The sequence below is a fragment of the Mustelus asterias genome, chromosome 3, assembly GCF_964213995.1.
Source record: "Mustelus asterias chromosome 3, sMusAst1.hap1.1, whole genome shotgun sequence".
NCBI classification, from domain to species: domain Eukaryota; kingdom Metazoa; phylum Chordata; class Chondrichthyes; order Carcharhiniformes; family Triakidae; genus Mustelus; species Mustelus asterias.
Window position 1 is genome coordinate 16,218,667 of NC_135803.1, and position 22,526 is coordinate 16,241,192.

A 22,526-nucleotide genomic window follows, 5' to 3' on the forward strand; every position below is an offset into this window, starting at 1 on the left:
GACTCTTAGTACTGTAGAGGATCAGAAGGACCTTGGGGTCCGGGTCCATAGAACTCTAAAATCGGCCCCGCAGGTGGAGGAGGTGATTAAGAAGGCGTATGGTGTGCTGGCCTTTATCAATCGAGGGATTGAGTTTAGGAGTCCGGGGATAATGATGCAGCTATATAAGACCCTCGTCAGACCCCACTTGGAGTACTGTGCTCAGTTCTGGTCGCCTCATTACAGGAAGGATGTGGAAATGATTGAAAGGGTGCAGAGGAGATTTACAAGGATGTTGCCTGGATTGAGTGGCATTCCTTATGAGGATAGGCTGAGGGAGCTCGGTGTTTTCTCCTTGGAGAGATGTAAGATGAGAGGAGACCTAATAGAGGTATATAAGATGTTGATCGGGTGGACTCTCAGAGGCTTTTTCCCAGGGTGGAAATGGCTGCTACGAGAGGACACAGGTTTAAGGTGCTGGGGTGTAGGTACAGGGGAAATGTTAGGGGGAAGTTTTTCACACAGAGGGTGGTGGGCGAGTGGAATCGGCTGCCGTCAGTGGTGGTGGAGGCAAACTCAATGGGGACTTTTAAGAGACTCCTGGATGAGTACATGGGACTTAATAGGATGGAGGATTATAGGTAGGCCTAGAAGGTAGGGATATGTTCGGCACAACTTGTGGGGCCGAAGGGCCTGTTTGTGCTGTAGTTTTTCTGTTTCTATACAGTGAAAAGTATTGTTTCTTGCGCACGATATAGACAAAGCATACTGTTCATAGAGAAGGAAAGAAGAGAGTGCAGAATGTAGTGTTACAGTCATAGCCAGGATGTAGAGAAAGATCAACTTAATGCAAGGTAGGTCCATTCAAAAGTCTGACAGCAGCAGTGAAGAAGCTGTTCTTGAATCAGTTGGTATGTGACCTCAGACTTTTGTATCTTTTTCCCGACGGAAGAAGGTGGAAGAGAGAATGTCCGGGATGCGTGGGGTTCTTAATTATGCTGGCTGCTTTGTTGAGGCAGTGGGAAGTGCAGACAGAGTCAATGGATGGGAGGCTGGTTTGTGTGATGGATTGGGCTACATTCACGACCTTTTGCGGTTTTGGGCAGAGCAGGAGCATCTGTAAAAGTTGGAGAGAGTCGTAGCTGACATGCCAAATTTCCTTAGTCTTCTGAGAAAGTGGAGGCGTTGGTGGCCTTTCTTAACTGTAGTGTCGGCATGGGGGGACCAGGACAGGTTGTTGGTGATCTGGACACCTAAAAATGTGAAGCTTTCGACCATTTCTACTTTGTCCCTGTTGATGCAGACAGGGGCATGTTCTCCTTTACGCTTCCTGAAGTGAACTGTAGAGCAAGTGGAAAAGGCAGAAAAAATATACATTAACTGATTATTCACATTATTGCGGTGTGTGGGATCTTGTTGTGCAAAAAGTATATCACATTTACCTATATAACAAAAGTAACCAAACTCTAAGTATCCCATTGTATGTAAAGGAGTTGACAGATGTCGGACAGTGGTAATAAGGTCTATACAACTGTAAGCTCTTGTCTTGATCATGCAGGGTATGTTATTCCGACCTTTCCTCTGGATTGTGCCGGTCTTTCAGTGTGCAACAGTCAGGAAATAAGGGGGCAGAGGCTGACTTCACTGGGGCTCTGTCCTGTAAGGGAAGTTTCCTGGCAGCTTGAAGCAAGGACTATGCTGTTGGCCTTTGCAGGTTTTGCAGTTGAAGCAGCAGGGGAAGATGTACACTGGTGCAAAGACAATAATCTCTCCCTCAATGTCAAGGAAAGAAAGGAGATAGTCCTCAACTTCAGGAAGCGTAGTGGAGAGCTTGCCCTTGTCTACATCAATGGGGACAAAGTAGAAATGGTCGAGAGCTTCAAGTTTCTAGGTGCCCAGATCATCAACAACCTGTCCTGGTCCCTCCACACTGATGCCATAGGTACGAAAGCCCACCTACTCTACTTTCTCAGGAGGCTAAGGAAATTTGACATGTCAGCTTCGACTCTCACCAACTTTTACAGATGGACCATAGAAAGCATTCTTTCTATTTGTATTACAGCTTGGTATGGCTCCTGCTCTGTCCAAGACTGCAAGAAACAAAGGGTCGTGAACGAAGTCCAGTCCATCATGCAAACCAGCCTTCCACCCATTGACGCTGTCTACACTTCCCGCTGCCTTGGAAAAGTAGCCAGCATAATCAAAGACTCCATGCACCTCGGATTCTCTTTCACCTTCTTCCATCAGGAAAAAGAGACAAAAGTGTGAGAACACATACCAACCGATTGGAGCAACCGGTGGAAACCCACACAGACACGGGGAGAATGTGCAAACTCTACGCAGACAGTGACCCAAGCCGGGAATCAAACCCGGGTCCCTGGCACTGTGAGGCAGCAGTGCTAACCACTGTGCCACCAGCATCAGGGTAAATATGCGGTGTTACGGGGATAGGGCCTGAGTGGGATTGTTGTCGGTACAGGCTCGATGGGCCAAATAATCTCCTTTTGTACTATAAGGATTCCATGGCTCTTATGATTTGAGACTCCGTGGGGTGGCACGGTGGCACAATGGTTAGCACTGCTACCTCACAGGGCCAGGGACCACGGTTCGATTCTCGGCTTGGGTGACGGTCTGTGTGGAGTCTGCACGTTCTCCCCATGTCTGCGTGGGTTTCCTCTCACTCCAGTTTCCTTCCACAGTTCAAAGATGTGCGGATTGGGTTGATTGCCGTGCTAAATTGTGCCTTAGTGTCAGTGGGACTAGCTTGGTAAATGCATGGGGTTATGGGGATAGGCCCTGGGTGGGTTTGTGGTCGATGCAGACTCGATGGGCTGAATGGCCTCCTTCTGCACTGTAGGATTCTAACTTCCAATATCTGCAGTATTTTACTGTTGTTTCAAAGAAGGTTGATTGGCTGGAAAATACTCTGGGATCTCCGGAGGCTGTGCAAGGTGTGAGCTGTTTCTTGCTGACTGATTTTTTTTCACTCACTGAGCTCCAAGACCATTTGACCATTTGTAATAATTGGATTGTTTTGTGTGAGTGCCTGGTGTTTTAGGGTAGATAGAACATAGAACAGTACAGCACAGAACAGGCCCTTCGGCCCACGATGTTGGGCCGAGCTTTATCTGAAACCAAGATCAAGCTATCCCACTCCCTATCATCCTGGTGTGCTCCATGTGCCTATCCAATAACTGCTTAAATGTTCCTAAAGTGTCTGTCTCCACTATCACTGCAGGCAGTCCATTCCACACCCCAACCACTCTCTGCGTAAAGAACCTACCTCTGATATCCTTCCTATATCTCCCACCACGAACCCTATTGTTATGCCCCCTTGTAATAGCTCCATCCACCCGAGGAAATAGTCTTTGAACGTTCACTCTATCTATCCCCTTCATCATTTTATAAACCTCTATTAAGTCTCCCCTCAGCCTCCTCCGCTCCAGAGAGAACAGCCCTAGCTCCCTCAACCTTTCCTCATAAGACCTACGCTCCAAACCAGGCAGCATTCTGGTAAATCTCCTCTGCACTCTTTCCAGCGCTTCCACATCCTTCCTATAGTGAGGTGACCAGAACTGCACACAATATTCCAAATGTGGTCTCACCAAGGTCCTGTACAGTTGCAGCATAACCCCACGGCTCTTAAACTCCAACCCCCTGTTAATAAAAGCTAACACACTATAGGCCTTCTTCACAGCTCTATCCACTTGAGTGGCAACCTTTAGAGATCTGTGGATATGGACCCCAAGATCTCTCTGTTCCTCCACAGTCTTCAGAACCCTACCTTTGACCCTGTAATCCACATTTAAATTAGTCCTACCGAAATGAATCACCTCACATTTATCAGGGTTAAACTCCATTTGCCTTTTGTTTATACAAAGATCCATCCTACTTCAGGGTTTATTTTAAATAAAGACCAGGGAAATCTTTAGGAACCCTCCAAGTTCCACATGGATTTACCAATTGCTGGGATTTCAGGAACCTTCACCATTGGACTTCCCACTGCCAGTCGCTCCACTGCACCCTCTCCATCCCAGTGTGGCCAACTGACAAAGTCACCAGACTTCTCTTACCTGTTTCAATGGTGCTGGACTATTGGGCAGACTGACTTTTCCTCCATCGCTGCTTTTTTTTTATAACTAACAAAAATGTTCAAAGCTCATTGAAAAAAAAAGTAAGCAAGAAACAGCTTGCACCTAAAGTTTATTTATTAGTCACAAGTAAGGCTTACATTAACACTGTAATGAGGTTACTGTGAAAATCCCCTAGTCGCCACACTCCGGCACCTGTTCGGGTACACTGAGGGAGAATTTAGCATGGCCAATGCACCAATCAACACGTCTTTCAGAGGAAACTGGAGCACCCAGAGGAAACCCATGCAGACATGGGGAGAACATGCAAACTTCACACAGACAGTGACCCCAACCAGGAATTGAACCCAGGTCCCTAGCTCTGTGGGGCAGCAGTGCTAATCACTGTGCCACCGTGCCACCCTCTCACAACCTCTGGAGATCCCAGAGTATTTTACAGCAAATCAACATTTTTTTGAAACAAAAAGAAAAATACGGCAGATGTTGGAAGTCTGAAATTATAGAGTCATGGAATCCCTATAGTGCAGAAGGAGGCTATTCGGCCCATCGAGTCTGTACCTCGGATTGGAGGCAGGTTGCTAGCGGTGTGCCGCAGGGATCAGTGCTTGGTCCTCTGCTCTTTGTGATTTTTATTAATGACTTAGAGGAGGGGGCTGAAGGGTGGATCAGTAAATTTGCTGATGACACCAAGATTGGTGGAGTAGTGGATGAGGTGGAGGGCTGTTGTAGGCTGCAAAGAGACATAGATAGGATGCAAAGCTGGGCTGAAAAATGGCAAATGGAGTTTAACCCTGATAAATGTGAGGTGATTCATTTTGGTAGGACAAATTTAAATGTGGATTACAGGGTCAAAGGTAGGGTTCTGAAGACTGTGGAGGAACAGAGAGATCTTGGGGTCCATATCCACAGATCTCTAAAGGTTGCCACTCAAGTGGATAGAGCTGTGAAGAAGGCCTATAGTGTGTTAGCTTTTATTAACAGGGGGTTGGAGTTTAAGAGCCGTGGGGTTATGCTGCAACTGTACAGGACCTTGGTGAGACCACATTTGGAATATTGTGTGCAGTTCTGGTCACCTCACTATAAGAAGGATGTGGAAGCGCTGGAAAGAGTGCAGAGGAGATTTACCAGGATGCTGCCTGGTTTGGAGGGTAGGTCGTATGAGGAAAGGTTGAGGGAGCTAGGGCTGTTCTCTCTGGAGCGGAGGAGGCTGAGGGGAGACTTAATAGAGGTGTATAAAATGATGAAGGGGATAGATAGAGTGAACGTTCAAAGACTATTTCCTCGGGTGGATGGAGCTATTACAAGGGGGCATAACTATAGGGTTCGTGGTGGGAGATACAGGACGGATATCAGAGGTAGGTTCTTTACGCAGAGAGTGGTTGGGGTGTGGAATGGACTGCCTGCAGTGATAGTGGAGTCAGACACTTTAGAAACATTTAAGCGGTTATTGGATAGGCACATGGAGCACACCAGGATGATAGGGAGTGGGATAGCTTGATCTTGGTTTCAGATAAAGCTCGGCACAACATCGTGGGCCGAAGGGCCTGTTCTGTGCTGTACTGTTCTATGTTCTATATGTATAGTGTCTTCCCATCTCCCCCGCAGCAGGGGGGGGGGGGTGGGGGACTGAAGGCGGATCTGTTTTGCTTAGAATTATAGCCCCACAAATGTTTCATTTATCCTCCTTATCTCCGGAGGCGCTTCCACACTTACCAAAATAGCAGTTCCCCAGAACGCAATGACCTAGCTCTATGCTATGACTTGCGAATAAGAAAAATAGAGGCGCACTTTATTCTAAAGCTGCTTTCTAAATGACCTGGAACAGTTTCACAAAGAATACTTCCTGAATTGACGGCAATGATCTTGTAGTCTAAACCAGGGTGCTTTTAGATCCTTACAACACTGGCAGTTTGCTGTTGAATGTGATTACTGTTGTTTCAGAGAAACGTGAGTACAGCATTTACAAATTATAAACCTGTCTTGATCTTTTTAAACCTGCTCATTTAAAAAAAAAACTTTATCGGGTATTTGAAGGCTAATGATTCTGGGTCAGTTCTTTTGCTATTCGCTCTTGCAGTAGAACAGTGATGCCTTGACTGATGTTCCATGTAATGAGCTACTTTGTGAATTTTCCATTTGGCATTGAACCGAATTTCTACTTTGAACCCCGCTTCCAGACCCTTCCTGTTCCCTTCGCAAAGCAACGATCATTTCAGAATGTTAAAGAGAGTGTTTCACTGTCTGCCACAGGGATAAAGTAAGGAGGTTCTGTTCAGCAAAAGCAGGACGGCAGCTTTCGAGGAATGAGAGAAACAAGGTTTCTTCAAACGCCACTGGTTGCTTTAATGAGATTACTGTACAAACAAAACCAGTGCTAGTGCCGGAAACGTTTGCATTTATAAAGCGCCTTTCATCCTTCACGTTCTCCCCCTATAAATCCTTCACCCCTCCCCCCCTAAATCCTTCCTCCTGCAACCCTCCAATCCCAAACCTCCTCCCGAAATCCTCCCTCCCCAAATCCTCTCTCTCACCTTGCCAAATCCCTCCCCCCAATCCCACTCTCCGCCCCCAAATACTCCCAATCCATCCCACCCCCCCCCCCACTAAATCCTTCCTCCTGCAACCCCCCAATCCCAAACCTCCCCTCCCCCAAATCCTCACTACCCAAATCCTCTCTCCCCCACCTCGCCAAATCCCTCCCCCATCCCACTCTCCGCCCCCAAAGACCTCCACCCCTCAATGCATCCCACCCCCCCCATCAACTAAATCCTTCCTCCTCCAACTCCCCAAATCCCAAACCTCCCCTTCCCCCAAATCCTACCCCACCCCAGTCCACTCCCACCTCCTAAATCCCACCCCCCCAATGCTATCCCATTCCAGAATCCATCCACAGCCTTGTGGGGACCATGAATTGGATTCAATTTGAATTTGAATTGTTTTTTGGAACAAGTAAGGAGATGGATTAAGTAAGGGCTTGCCCTGTTCTGTCTGCACATTGGCTTTGTAACCTTAGGAATGAAGTAAAAACTAAATAAAAATAGGATTACTGTGCAAACAAGACCAGTTCTGTTGCCGGAATGTAAGGTTTGCATTTATAAAGCACCTTTCGTCCTCCTTAGGCGCTGATGCCTCACAGTGCCAGGTTCGATTCCGGCTTGGGTCGCTGACTGTGTGGAGTTTGCATGTTCTCCCTGTGTTTGCATGGGTTTCCTCTCGATGCTCCGGTTTCCTCCCATAATCTGAAAGACATGCTGGTTAGGTGTATTGGCCATGCTGAATTCTCCCTCAGTGTTCCTGAACAAGCACCGGAGTGTGGCAACTAGGGGATTTCCACAGTAACTTCATTGCAGTGTTAAGGTAAGCCTACTTGTGACACTAATAAATAAACTTTCAAATGGATCCAGGTTACTTTAAGATCTCCATGGAGCCTACGTATATTTCTTGATAGATTTTACCGCACTTACATAAATATATGTCTCCACCTGTGATACAGGTGAGGAGTTTATTATGACCTTTACTTTAAAGGAAAAAGCAGGGGATATGTAAAATTTAACATTAAAATTACTTGAACTTGGGATCTCCTTTACAAATATCGTGACAATTGTACAAAGTCTGACTGAGTATTCTGCCTAAAAATGACTGATTTTTAACTTGGGTGTCTTGTCGCATATCAGAAACGCACGTGGGCGGCGCAGTGGCAAAGCAGTGCTGCCTCACAGCGCTAGGGACGTGGGTTTGATCCCCAGCTTGAGTCATTGTCTGTGCAGAGTTTGCACGTTCTACCCGTGTCTGCATGGGTTTCTTCTGGGTGCTCCGGTTTCCACCCACAGTCCAAAGATGTGTGAGTTAGGTAGATTGGCCATGATCAATTGTCCCTTAGTGTCAGAGGGGCTAGCAGGGTAAATATATGGGGTTACAGGGATAGGCCTTGAACCATAGAACCATAGAAAATTACAGCTCAGAAACAGGCCTTTTGGCCCTTCTTGTCTGTGCCGAACCATTTTATGCCTAGTCCCACTGACCTGCACTTGGACCATATCCCTCCACACCCCTCTCATCCATGAACCCGTCCAAGTTTTTCTTAAATGTTAAAAGTGACCCCGCATTTACCACTTTATCCGGCAGCTCATTCCACACTCCCACCACTCTCTGCGTGAAGAAGCCCCCCCTAATATTCCCTTTAAACTTTTCTCCTTTCACCCTTAACCCATGCCCTCTGGTTTTTTTCTCCCCTAGCCTCAGCGGAAAAAGCCTGCTTGCATTCACTCTATCTATGCCCATCAAAATCTTATACACCTCTATCAAATCTCCCCTCAATCTTCTACGCTCCAGGGAATAAAGTCCCAACCTATTCAATCTCTCTCTGTAACTCAGCTTCTCAAGTCCCGGCAACATCCTTGTGAACCTTCTCTGCACTCTTTCAATCTTATTTACATCCTTCCTGTAACTAGGTGACCAAAACTGTACACAATGCTCCAAATTCGGCCTCACCAATGCCTTATATAACCTTACCATAACACTCCAACTTTTATACTCGATACTCCGATTTATAAAGGCCAATGTACCAAAGGCACTCTTTACGACCCTATCCACCTGTGACGTCACTTTTAGGGAATTCTGTACCTGTATTCCCAGATCCCTCTGTTCAACTGCACTCTTCAGAGTCCTACCATTTACCCTGTACATTCTACTTTGATTTGTCCTTCCAAAGTGCAATATCTCACACTTGTCTGCGTTAAATTCCATTTGCCATTTTTCAGCCCATTTTTCTAGTTGGTCCAAATCCCTCTGCAAGCTTTGAAAACCTTCCCCACTGTCCACTACACCTCCAATCTTTGTATCATCAGCAAACTTGCTGATCCAATTGATCACATTATCATCCAGATCATTGATATAGATGACAAACAACAATGGACCCAACACCGATCCCTGCGGCACACCACTAGTCACAGGCCTCCACTCAGAGAAGCAATCCTCCACAACCACTCTCTGGCTTCTTCCATTGAGCCAGTGTCTTATCCAATTTACTACCTCCCCATGTATACCTAGCGACTGAACCTTGGGTGGGACCGTTGCTGGTGCAGGCTTGATGGGCCAAATGGCCTCCTTCAGCACTGTAGGGATTCTATGTAAGGAAATTTCATGGGCAATTGGCAGTGGTGCCCACATTATATGAAGGTAGATAAAGTCACAACCATTCCTTTTCATGCTCAGGGAACTCATAGTTTCCAGATTATCCTTCCTTATGCAATCTTAGTGAAGAACTGCACGCTCGGATTAAAGATCATTGGCATCCTCCTTGGCTTGCAAAGTAGCCACTGTTGCTTATTTTATCATGATGTGGAGATGTTGGCGTTGGACTGGGATAAACACAGTAAGAAACCTGTTGGACTTTAACCTGGTGTTGTTAAAACTCTTACTGTGCTTATTTTATCGACAGATTTTGCAGTACTGTTGGATGCCCTGGATAGAAATGCTTCGGTTTTCCTCTCGCCGGTCACCTGTTGTGTGCACAAGGGGTTGTACTGCAACCAGCCAACCATTAGCCACAGATGCAGGACTTGGTAAGGTTTATTGGGCTGGCGGAGAACCAGCACGCGCTCACGTCAGTCGGTAACCACGGAGGATGAAGTACATTTGATCTTCTCTCGCTGTATCGGTGCAACTTTGGCGGACATTTGGCGCAAACGCCATCGACGTGTATATGTAGAACTTCGGTAGGACTTGTACTGAAGTGGGGTGGCATGGTGGCACAGTGGTTAGCACTGCTGCCTCACGGCGCCAGGGTCTCTTGTTCAATTCCCGGCTTGGGTCACTGTCTGTGCGGAGTCTGCACATTCTCCCTGTGTCTGCATGGGTTTCCTCCGGGTGCTCCAGTTTCCTCCTACAATCCCAAAGACGTGCTGGTTAGGGTGCATTGGCCATGCTAAATTCTCCCTCAGTGTACCCAAACAGGCGCTGGAGTGTGGCGACTAGGGGATTTTCACAATAACTTCATTGCAATGTTAATGTAAGCCAACCTGTGACACTAATAAAATAAACTTTAAGTTAAAGCAGCAAAATGGAAGAATTTCCAAGGAAATTTACCCCCAGGTATAAATTTTCTTTCAATGGTTTGTGTTAATGTTTTGGGCTGACGTTCTTTAAGTATGTTGTGAAGATTGTTGGGGCCCATAAGGCAGCTTGGTGAGTTGTAAGAGTAATTCGCGAGTCAAAGAGTACTGGGGTAAATAGTCACCCCAGTACATAGCTCACCATGGTGAATGCAGAACAAATAACTCTGCCCTCAGAGCAGCAATCTTTGTCCATCCCGTATTGGAGTTGGGTGGATGGATGGCGGAGAATGTTAAGAAATTAATTTATGAGCAAGAAACAAGCTAGTTGGTTGCCCCCATTGGGTTGTGAGAATGGATCTCCTCACCAATGCACACAGATTTCAATTTAATGAGACAAGGGTGGAATTTTCCCCTTCTGCCCGCCATGGGAATCATAGTGGGACAGAACCATGCAAAGGTCCGTTGACCTTGGATGGGATTTTCTGCTCTTGGGGCGAACACAGAATCTGGTCTGGCTTCCATATGTGCGGAACAAAACCACTCCATAAATTTGGACGAGTTGGTTATGAATCCAAGGAATATCCACCTGAAAAATGCTCTGTCGTTCTTGAGAGCCATTGGGTACTGCCTGCAGTAGGTCCCTCATCCCCCTCGACCTGACGTTACTCTCACTCCGCGGCATCATTTCACACTATCCTGTGTGGAAAAATAATTAATTTAACTAATAATTAACCAAATATTTAACCAGGTTAAGATGATGGTTTTTAGATTTGCTGTCTTTTGTCTAAGGTTGGCGGTTATGCAAGGGGTAAAGGATTAAGATGCCATACATAGGGTATCACAGGAAGTAGAGAGTAGAAAATATATTCCTTGTTCTGTATTGATTAACACAGGAGGCTTGAGCAGAAAAATCTAGGCTGACGCTCCATCGCATTACTGAGGGAGTGCTGCATTGTCTGAGATGCTGTCTTCTGGATGAGATGCTAAATTGAAGTGCCATCTGCTTTCTCAGGGGCCCGATCCATGGACAAATTGGCAGGCTAGATGCTGAGAGGATATTTCCCCTTGTGGGAGAGACTAGGGGGCACAGTTTGTCGGGTTCCCCATTTAAGACACACTCCAGAAAGGTGTGGAGGCTGGGTTACTGAATATGTTTACGGCTGAGTTAAATTGATTCTTGATTGAAATCAAGAGATCACAATTTACTGAGAGCATTAAATTAGAGCCATTTTTCAAATGTCAGGTCAGCTAACCTCTGTAAGACTTCATGGGTAATGTCGATTTTTGCAGATATACTGAAAAAAGGTGGAAATGCGGCAGATGCTGCGGTTGCTATGGCAGCAGTTTTGAGTCTTACAGAACCATTCAGTACTGGCCTTGGTGGAGACTGCAATTGCATGTTTTACGATGGCATTACGAAGAAAGTATACGGACTAAATGGAAGGTAGGAAACATGAGTACAAATTCATAGTTATCCATTTATTCCTCTGTCCCCCACATCAAGGTGTGACACAACCCCACACAGTGGTTAGCACTGCTGCCTCACAGTGCCAGGGACCCGGATTCAATTCCGACCTCGGGTGACTGTGTGGAGTTTGCTACGACTGGTTCTCCCCGTCTCTGCGTGGGTTTCCTCCGGGTGCTCTGGTTTCCTGCCACAGTTCAAAGGTGTGCGGGTTAGGTTGATTGGCCGTGCTAAATTGACCCTAGAGTCAGGGGGATTAGAAGGGTGAATATGTTGCGGGAGTGGGGCTTGGGTGGGATTGTGGTCAGTACAGACTCGAAGGGCCGAATGGCCTCTTTCTGCACTGGAGGGATTCTATGATTCTAAATCACCCACACTGGTTTCTTCCAGGTATTAGTTTGAAGGGTCAACTGGTTTTTGTTTTTAAACCATCCGTAGTTGACTACACACTGAAATATGATAGCTGAAATAATTTGTTCTGCAGTCAGAATGTGATTTAAAAAGTCACGAGTTACTTTTACAAGATGCAAGGATCATTTGGAGCATGAATGTCCAAGCAGTTTGACTTTGTGAGGTGATGGAGAGGGGTTGGACTAGTAGTATTATCGCCAGATTATTAATCCAGAAACTGGCAGATGGTGGAATTTGCATTCAATGAAACATGAATGGAATTAAGAATCCACATTGTCGGAAAAACCCATCTGGTTCACTAATGTTCTTTAGTGAAGGAAATCTGCCGTCCTTACCTGGTCTGGCCTACATGTAATTCCAGAGCCACAGCAATGTGGTTGACTCTCGACTGCCCTCTGAAATGGCCCAGCAAGCCACTCAGTTCAAGGGCAATTAGGGATGGGCACTAAATGCTGGCCCAGCCAGCGATGCCCATGTCCCACGAATGAATAAAAAAGACTTGGGTGCATCCCATGTACAAAGACTTTGGAAAACAAGTGTAATAATTTGTACGTTCCATTTTTTTAGGTGTGGTAAAATTTAGCATCCTGAATGGATCGTTGAGATTTTTTTTCCTTCTGCAGTGGCAGGTCTCCACAAGCTCTGACCCTTGATTTGTTAAAGAAGGAAGGCTTTGACGACACGAACCCTTTACCGTTGTACCATGCCAACCTTGTCACAGTGCCAGGAGCAGCTGCTGCCTGGTGTGACACAATCCGTCTCTTTGGAAGTAAGAAGGTGAAGTAATAGCTGGAGTAATCTTCCTGCAGTGTTCTCTTAGTGTTCTGTCTCCTTCTTTCACTGAAGATTAGCACAGAGGAGAGAAGGCCATCTTTCGTGCTCCAAATTGCTGAAGATAACAGTGCAAACGTGGTTGTGTTTGCTGACTTGCATTAGTTCCTATCCAGTAAAGCATCCTTGTTTCCAAATCATAGAATCCCTACAGTACAGAAGGAGGCCGTTTGCCCAATCAAGTCTGCACCAACTTGCAATCCCACCCAGGCCATATCCTCATAATCCCATGCATTTACTGTAGCTAGTCCCCCTTACACTAAGGAGCAATTTAGCATGGCCAATCCACCTAACCCGCACATCTTTGAACTGTGGGAGAAAACCGGAGCTCCCGGAGGAAACCCACGTAGACATGGGAAGAATGTGCAAACTCCACACAGACAGTGACCCAAGCCGGGAATCGAACTCAGTCCCTGGCACAGTGAGGCAGCAGTGCTAACCATTGTGCCACCATGCCGACCAAATCCTTTTGTGGCCTTTTGTGTTGGCTGTAGCACACTTGCTTCTTAAATCACAAGGTTCTGAGTGCAGTCCCATTCCAGGACTTGAGTACAAAATTCAGGATGACACTCCAGTGGTGCAATACTGAGGGCGCACTGCACTGTCAGATGATAATTTGAACCAAGGCCTCATCCGCCTGTTTGGGTAGCTGTGCATGGCACCATTCTGAGGAAAGGCAGAGTCACTGCCATGGCCAATATTAATGTTACAATCTCCATGTGGACCAATAATATTTTAAAAAAAGATTCAAACTTCCACATAACAGGTGAGAGAGTGACACAAGAAGATTTAATGTTACTGGAACAAGTGACTGAAAAAAAATGACTATTTCATTTTCATAGGCAACTGTGGAGGCTTTGGAGGGAGTCCAGAAAAGGTTTACCAGGAGGTTGCCTGGTATGGAGGGTATTAACTATGAGGAGAGATTGAATAAACTGGGATTGTTCTCCCTTGAAAGACGGAGGCTGAGGGGCGACCTGATAGAAGTTTATAAAATTATGAGGGGCATGGATAGGGTGCACAGGTGGAAGCTTTTTCCCAGGGCAGAAATAACAATTACAAGGGGGCAGAAGTTCAAGGTAAGGGGGGAAGGTTCAGTGGAGATGTTACACAGAGAGCGGTGGGGCCTGGAATGCACAGCCAAGTGAGGTGGTTGCGGCAGGCACGTTAGCGACATTTAAGAGTTATCTGGATAGACACATGAACAAATGGGGAATAGAGGGATACAGGCAGTTGGTCTAGATTGGACAACGTATTCGGCACAGGCTTGGAGGACCGAAGGGCCTGTTCCTGTGCTGTACTGTTCTTTGTCCTTAAGGACCAGATCAGAAACTCCAAGTTATTTTATGAAGTTAGCCTAGACCCAAACTTTTACATTTGATTTTGGCATTAGGGTGAGCATAAGGTGTTTCACTCCAGGTATGATTCCAGTGACCACTAGGAAGCTTTGATCAAAAATTATATTCTAACTGTATTTAAGAATACAGTTAGAAGATAACAAAAATAATTAGCATAACTTTTACCGATTGAAATACATAAACATGACAAAGTATAATTCTTAACAGCTAGCTATCTCTATTGTTCCAATTTAGCCATTTTCCCATAGACATAACTCCCTTCTTTAGAACTTCTTTAGGTTTTGTAAGAGGGAGGTCGTGCCTTACAAATTTGGTGGAGTTTTTTGAGGAAGTGACAAAAACGGTTGATGAAGGAAGGGCCGTGGATGTCGTCTATATGGATTTCAGTAAGGCATTTGACAAAGTCCCACATGGCAGGTTGGTTAAGAAGGTTAAGGCTCATGGGATACAAGGAGAAGTGGCTTGATGGGTGGAGAACTGGCTTGGCCATAGGAGACAGAGGGTAGTGGTCGAAGGGTCTTTTTCCGGCTGGAGGTCTGTGACCAGTGGTGTTCCGCAGGGCTCTGTACTGGGACCTCTGCTATTTGTGATATATATAAATGATTTGGAAGAAGGTGTAACTGGTGTAATCAGCAAGTTTGCGGATGACACAAAGATGGCTGGAATTGCGGATAGCGAAGAGCATTGTCGGGCAATACAGCAGGATATAGATAGGCTGGAAAATTGGGCGGAGAGGTGGCAGATGGAGTTTAATCCGGATAAATGCGAAGTGATGCATTTTGGAAGAAATAATGTAGGGAGGAGTTATGCAATAAATGGCAGAGTCATCAGGAGTATAGAAACACAGAGGGACCTAGGTGTGCAAGTCCACAAATCCTTGAAGGTGGCAACACAGGTGGAGAAGGTGGTGAAGAAGGCATATGGTATGCTTGCCTTTATAGGATGGGGTATAGAGTATAAAAGCTGGAGTCTGATGATGCAGCTGTATAGAACGCTGGTTAGGCCGCATTTGGAGTACTGCGTCCAGTTCTGGTCGCCGCACTACCAGAAGGACGTGGAGGCATTGGAGAGAGTGCAGAGAAGGTTTACCAGGATGTTGCCTGGTATGGAGGGTCTTAGCTATGAGGAGAGATTGGGTAGACTGGGGTTGTTCTCCTTGGAAAGACGGAGAATGAGGGGAGATCTAATAGAGGTATACAAGATTATGAAGGGTATAGATAGGGTGAACAGTGGGAAGCTTTTTCCCAGGTCGGAGGTGACGATCACGAGGGGTCACGGGCTCAAGCTGAGAGGGGCGAAGTATAACTCAGACATCAGAGGGACGTTTTTTACACAGAGGGTGGTGGGGGCCTGGAATGCGCTGCCAAGTAGGGTGGTGGAGGCAGGCACGCTGACATCGTTTAAGACTTACCTGGATAGTCACATGAGCAGCCTGGGAATGGAGGGATACAAACGATTGGTCTAGTTGGACCAAGGAGCGGCACAGGCTTGGAGGGCCGAAGGGCCTGTTTCCTGTGCTGTACTGTTCTTTGTTCTTTGTTCTAACCAGTTAGCACAGGAAAACATATATGTTTATGTGGCTACTCAATTTCTGATCTTTTAACCCTACAGAAGAGTGATCCAGACACTTGCCTTCTAATTCTCATGCAGCAACTTCCAGAGAAAGCTCCACCCGCCTCCCGACATCAGAATCTTAGAGAACGAGGCTTATTTCTTGGCAGATTCCAGTCTCCACTTCAGAAAGAGCAAGAGATACAAACAAAGTGACCTCTTTCTAAGGATCTCAAAAAGCAGACTGCCTTGAGTTCTTTGTGAAAGCTGTACCATCATATGACCTTACCTGTGAATCAACCTAATCAAGCCCTACTCTGCAATATCCCAGGGGAAAACACAAAATAACAGAACCATGCATTCGTTAAGATTAAAACAAACATTGTAGCAATTAAAATCAATTAAGCTGCTGCAGTAGCAACACAGGGCTGTTGAATCCAGCCAAAATGGCCCCGAGCACATAGAACAGATCCTTCTCAAGAAACATGACTAAAATACATTTCTTAAAGGCACAGTATCATCACACAATTTGCACTCTAAACTACAGAAAGGAACATTTCCCCTTTTAGACTTGTCACACATGATACTCTCCATGGAATTACAGTCCTTATAACAAACAGTAGTGACTTCAAGGGACCATCTCCAGGTAATTCCCTTCATTTTTGGTGAATTTCATAAATCCACTTACAGTAATAAATCCTGTTCCGAGGGTACTTCCCCTCTGGTCACGCCGGGATGAATCTTCCAGAATCCTTAGATAGTTGTGGGATATGTCTCTTTGAGTAGATACCCTGTCCCCCCCATATCCAACTGAGATAATTCGCAAAGCCAAGTAACCTCTTATCTTTGCTGACCACACCAACTGGTGTCTGCCTGTGATATTCAATTTTATTTAGTGTATCTTCACACCCACACTTTGGGGAATAGTGGGAAAAAGTGGTGGAAGGATTCCTGAGCTAATTATCAGACCATGATATCATGTTGAACGCTCCTTCTGTGGCTAGTTCCTGGCATTATACTTGAACAGTAAGAAGTCTCACAACACCAGGTTAAAGTCCAACAGGTTTATATGGAAGCACGAGCTTTCGGAGCATTGCTCCTTCGTCAGGTGAGTCACTCCGAAAGCTTGTGCTACCAAATGAACCTGTTGGACTTTAACCTGGTGCTGTGAGACTTCTTACTGTGCTTACCCCAGTCCAACGCCGGCATCTCCACATCATTAGACTTGAACCCAGAGCTTCTGGTCCAGCAGTAGGGATGCTACCCCAACTGCATCACAAGGCCTCCTTGTGATATTGATTGTAGGGGAGCCTGTAACCTGATCTCAAAACTAGTTTCCTCTGCCCTCTTTCCCCGTGGCAACATGAAACACATTAGCCTTGCATCCTGTTAGAAATGCTGATTAACTATTCTTGACCTCAACTCTGTTTCATCTTAGAAGTAAACAGACAGTTTACAGCACAGCTATTTACACTCTGCTCCTTTCATTGTGATCTCAGAGACTGCTGCCATTGTCTCCAACCATGAGTAGCTTACACCATTGTCCCAGGAACACAATCTTGGCCTTCCTTTGATCTTTAACCACCCCAGGCTTGTTATCAAGAAGACTTCTGAACAAATTACATGATTCCCTCTGTCTTATCTCAAATTGGAAACACTGTTCCAGAACATCATAACATGATAAATCTCATCATTGTAACATTATCCCTCAATCAACACTAACAGATTATCTGTTCACTATCACATTGCTGATTGTGGACCTTTGCTGACTGCAAATTAGGAATGCTTTCCCTTTGGAAAGGAACCACACTTTGAAAAGTACTTCATTGGCTACAAAGCACTTTGAGATAAGTAAAGTAAAGTTTATTTATTAGTCACAAGAAGTTACTGTGAAAATCCCCTAGTCGCCACACTCTGGCACCTGTTCAGGTACACTGAGGGAGAATTTAGCATGGCCAATGCACCTAACCAGCACATCTTTCAGACTGTGGGAGAAAACCCAAGCACCCGAAGGAAACCCATGCAGACACGGGGAGAATGTGCAAATTCCACACAGACAGTGACCCAATCCGGGAATCAAACCCGAACTAACCACAGTGGCACCGATGTCTGGTGGTCGTGAAAAGTGCTACATAAATGCACGTTTTTATTTGCTTAGCTATTACTGTCACAAGTAGGCTCGCATTAACACTGCAATGAAAAATCCCTGAGTTGCCACACCCCGACACCTGTTCGGGTACACTTAGGACGAATTTAGCACGGCCAATGCACTTAACCAGCACGTCTTTTGGACTGTGGGAGGAAACCGAGGCACCTGGAGGAAACCCACGGAGACACGGGGAGAACGTACAGAATCTGCACAGACAGTGACCAAGCCGGGAATCGAACCTCGTTCCCTGGCTCTGTGAGGCAGCAGTGTTAACCACTGTGCCACCATGCCACCCACCAACAACATTTATCGAAGGTGATGGAGCAACCTTGCCCACTGATAGATCGGGGTGAATTGCTGGTTTCACATCTTTCCCAATTGAAGCTAATGGGGAGATATTAACCCAAATATCCACCAAATCCCATAGGTTCCTGTTCGCCAGATTAGGTTAAAATGACCCCTACTGTCACGGTTTTGATTTCCTATTGTTGCTATTTTCACAAAAGGAATGATCAAATCAATTAAATTGCGAGCAATGGAATAGCAGATCCTGTCTTGGATGCACTATGGCTCATGGTTGAAGAAAGGAAAAAGAACTTCTTATTACTCTGTCATGGTGGCACAGTGGTTAACACTGCTGCCTCACAGTGCTAGGGACCCGGGTTCAATTCCGGCCTTGGGTCACTATCTGTGTGGGGTTTGCATGTTCTCTCCATGTTTGTGTGGGTTTCCTCCGGATGCTCCAGTTTTCTCCCACACTCCAAAGATGTGTGGGTCAGGTTGATTGGCTATACAAATTAGTGCCTTGGTGTCAGGAGGATCAGCAGGGTAAATATGTGGGGTTTACGGGGATTGGGCGAGATTGTTGTTGGTGCAGGCTCGATGGGCTGAATGGCCTCTTTCTGTACCGTAGGGATTCTATGATTCTTCTACTCAGTCTTTTCTTGGGTTGGGCTGGAGATGACATTCTATAACCCTGATGAATCTAGCTCTGTGATGAAACCTGATGCAGTTACAGAATTGTAAACGTGAATTTTCTCACACTGTTTTTGTGTACCAGCTCTCTCTGGGTGAGATTCTGCAGCCTGCTATTGAGTTAGCAGAAAGAGGCTTCCCTGTCGCTGAAATTGCAGCGTTTCATTGGAACAGCGGAGCGAATGTCCTGCAGAGACCAGGAAACCAACATGGAAAAGATCTCCTGTTACAGGGTAGAAGTCCTAAATGTGGGCAGATATTCAAGAACCCTCTTCTGGCTCAGACCTTCAAGGTGGGTCATTCCTGACTTCCTCTTAAACTTGCGTTCTGAATGAGCCATTGCAAAGTGATTTATTACAGTAAGAAGTCGCACAACACCAGGTTAAAGTCCAGCAGGTTTATTCGGAATCACGAGCTTTCGAAGCGCTACTCCTTCATCTGAGGGAGTAGTGCTCCGAAAGCTCGTGATTCCAAATAAACCTGTTGGACTTTAACCTGGTGCTGTGAGACTTCTTACTGTGCCCACCCCAGTCGAACACCGGCATCTGCACCTCATGATTTATTATAGGAAGAATTAAACATGCACGGAATCAGCCTATCCAAATAATTGCATTCCAATTCCAATTCTCTTCTTGAACCATTGGATCACTGAGGCAGTCTTTTGTCTGTTTCCACAGCTAGTGGGTGTGTTTAGGACTAGGTGTGCGATGGGTGTATAGAGAATTGGGTGTACAATGGGTGTATAGAAGATTGGGATTGGGTGTGCATTGGGTGTATAGAGAATTGGGTGTGCAATGGGTGACTTGTGACTTTAATCTTCCCTCTCGGAAGTAGTGATCATAACACGATAGAATTTAACATTCAGTTTGACAGTGAGACATTTGGGTCAGAAACAACTGTGATTAATTTAAATAAAGGGAATTGCAATGAAATGAGGAGAGAGTTAGTTAAAGTGGACTGGGCGGATAGATTAGCAGGAAAGATGGGAAGCAAGCGGTGGCAGACATTTAAGGAGATAATTCATGATTCTCAGCAAAACAAATCCCAGTAAGGAGGAAAGATTCTAAGAGAGGGACAAACCAACCATGGCTAACCAAAGAAGTTAAGGAGAGTGGTAAGTTGAAAGAAAAAGCATATAAGGAGACAAAAGTCAGTAATAGCCCCAAAGACTGGGATAGGTTCAGGATCCATCAAAGGAAGACTAAAAAGATAATAAAGAGAGAGAAAATAAACTATGAGGGCAAACTAGCAAGCAATATAAAAACTGACAAGAACTTCTTTAAATATATAAGAAGGAAGAGAGAGATCAAAATGAACAGAGACCCCTTAGAAAATGAGTCTTGGGAGATAGTTATGGGGAACAAGGAAATGGCAGAGTAGTTAAAGATATTTTGCAAACGTCTTTATGGTGGAAGATATTTTGAACATCTGATTAATACTGAAGAGTATGGGGGAGGAGTTAAGTATCATCACCATCACTAGAAAAGTAGTAATAGCCAAACTAATGTGGTTAAAAGCAGGTTTGCCCCCATGAGGAATATTGGATCAGTCATGATCCTTTTGAACAGTGGAGCAGGCTTGAGGAGCCTACTGCTGCTCCCATTTCTTATAGTCCATTTAGGACTGGGTGTGTGATGGGTGTATAGAGGATTGGGTATGTGATAGGTGTATAGAGGATTGGGTGTGAGATGGGTGTATAGAGGATTGGGTGTGTGATGGGTGTATAGAGGATTGGGTGTGAGATGGGTGTATAGAGGATTGGGTGTGTGATGGGTGTATAGAGGATTGGGTGTGAGAAGGGTGTATAGAGGATTGGGTGTGAGATGGGTGTATAGAGGATTGGGTGTGTGATGGGTGTATAGAGGATTGGGTGTGTGATGGGTGTATAGAGGATTGGGTGTGAGAAGGGTGTATAGAGGATTGGGTGTGTGATGGGTGTATAGAGGATTGGGTGTGAGAAGGGTGTATAGAGGATTGGGTGTGTGGTGGGTGTATAGAGGATTGGGTGTGTGATGGGTGTATAGAGGATTGGGTGTGAGAAGGGTGTATAGAGGATTGGGTGTGTGATGGGTGTATAGAGGATTGGGTGTGAGAAGGGTGTATAGAGGATTGGGTGTGTGGTGGGTGTATAGAGGATTGGGTGTGAGATGGGTGTATAGGTGATTTGGGGGTGTGATGGGTGTATAGAGGATTGGGCGTGTGATGGGTGTATAGAGGATTGGGTGTGTGGTGGGTGTATAGAGGATTGGGTGTGAGATGGGTGTATAGGTGATTTGGGGGTGTGATGGGTGTATAGAGGATTGGGTGTGTGATGGGTGTATAGAGGATTGGGTGTGAGAAGGGTGTATAGAGGATTGGGTGTGAGATGGGTGTATAGAGGATTGGGTGTGTGATGGGTGTATAGAGGATTGGGTGTGTGATGGGTGTATAGAGGATTGTGTGTGAGAAGGGTGTATAGAGGATTGGGTGTGTGATGGGTGTATAGAGGATTGGGTGTGAGAAGGGTGTATAGAGGATTGGGTGTGTGGTGGGTGTATAGAGGATTGGGTGTGTGATGGGTGTATAGAGGATTGTGTGTGAGAAGGGTGTATAGAGGATTGGGTGTGTGATGGGTGTATAGAGGATTGGGTGTGAGAAGGGTGTATAGAGGATTGGGTGTGAGAAGGGTGTATAGAGGATTGGGTGTGAGATGGGTGTATAGGTGATTTGGGGGTGTGATGGGTGTATAGAGGATTGGGCGTGTGATGGGTGTATAGAGGATTGGGTGTGTGGTGGGTGTATAGAGGATTGGGTGTGAGATGGGTGTATAGGTGATTTGGGGGTGTGATGGGTGTATAGGGAATTTTGGGGTGTGATGGGTGTATAGGTGATTTGGGGGTGTGATGAGTGTATAGAGAATTGGATGTGAGATGGGTGTATAGAGGCGTCTTGGCAACAAGGAATTCTGAAAAAATGAGATCTGCAATGTTCAGCAACACGAGTACAGGAGGACTCCGTGGATGATTTACCTGCAGGTCTTTCCCTGGGGAAGAAAACTCTTCTTATCAAAGGACCTTTACACAGGCAGTTATAAAATGCTGCTGTTACTTAGGTCACTGCTTGAAATTCAGTAAAATTTGCTGCTGGTGATTAGTTCCATGTCAGTTATATTGACCAATAAACAGTAAATTAGATCAGTCTTCTCTATCAGTCAAAAAATTTGGTCATTGTTAGTTTTAGCACTGCATCACCTCATGACTCATAGAGTCATAGTTTCCTCTCTGCGTCTCCAGCACGACCCTAAACAAACTCCAACTCATCCAGACCTCTGTGACCCCAGATTACCCCACACAACTTGTCACTCCTGCCCTCTCATTGTCTTGCTGCTGACCAATGTATTGACTGAATTACTCACCCTCCACATTCAAATTCGTTCATGATTTTTCTTTCTCCTCGCTCTGAAATCTCTTTCAGTAATACAAACCATCCACTCCCATCTTCTGATTCTGGCTAACTGTGCCGCTGGTTTCTTTGTCTCACCTTTGATGTTCGGCCATTCAATCCCTCCTTACGTGCACTCTAGAACTCTCTCCCTTAGCCACTTGTTACCTTTCTCCCCTTCATTCAAATACTTTCTCAGGCCTTGCTACAATGACTTGGAAGTAAGTGTGCAGGTGCAGC

At 45.7% G+C, this 22,526-nt stretch overlaps 1 protein-coding gene across 5 annotated transcripts in view; it reads left to right on the forward strand.

Moving 5' to 3' along the window:
* The window catches only part of LOC144487309 (glutathione hydrolase-like YwrD proenzyme), a 101,764-nt gene that overhangs the window by 44,540 nt on the left and 34,698 nt on the right, over positions 1–22,526 (forward strand). For 3 of the 5 annotated variants that reach the window (XM_078205398.1, XM_078205390.1, XM_078205411.1), the window contains 4 exons: positions 9,511–9,634; positions 11,417–11,570; positions 12,626–12,779; positions 18,952–19,158. In XM_078205398.1, coding sequence (XP_078061524.1) covers positions 9,529–9,634; positions 11,417–11,570; positions 12,626–12,779; positions 18,952–19,158 — 621 coding nt within the window. In that variant the 5' untranslated portion in view covers positions 9,511–9,528. Of the gene's footprint in view, positions 1–5,744; positions 6,018–9,510; positions 9,635–11,416; positions 11,571–12,625; positions 12,780–18,951; positions 19,159–22,526 lie in introns of those variants that run through there. The other 2 variants (XM_078205404.1, XM_078205416.1) reach the window with 2 other exon arrangements.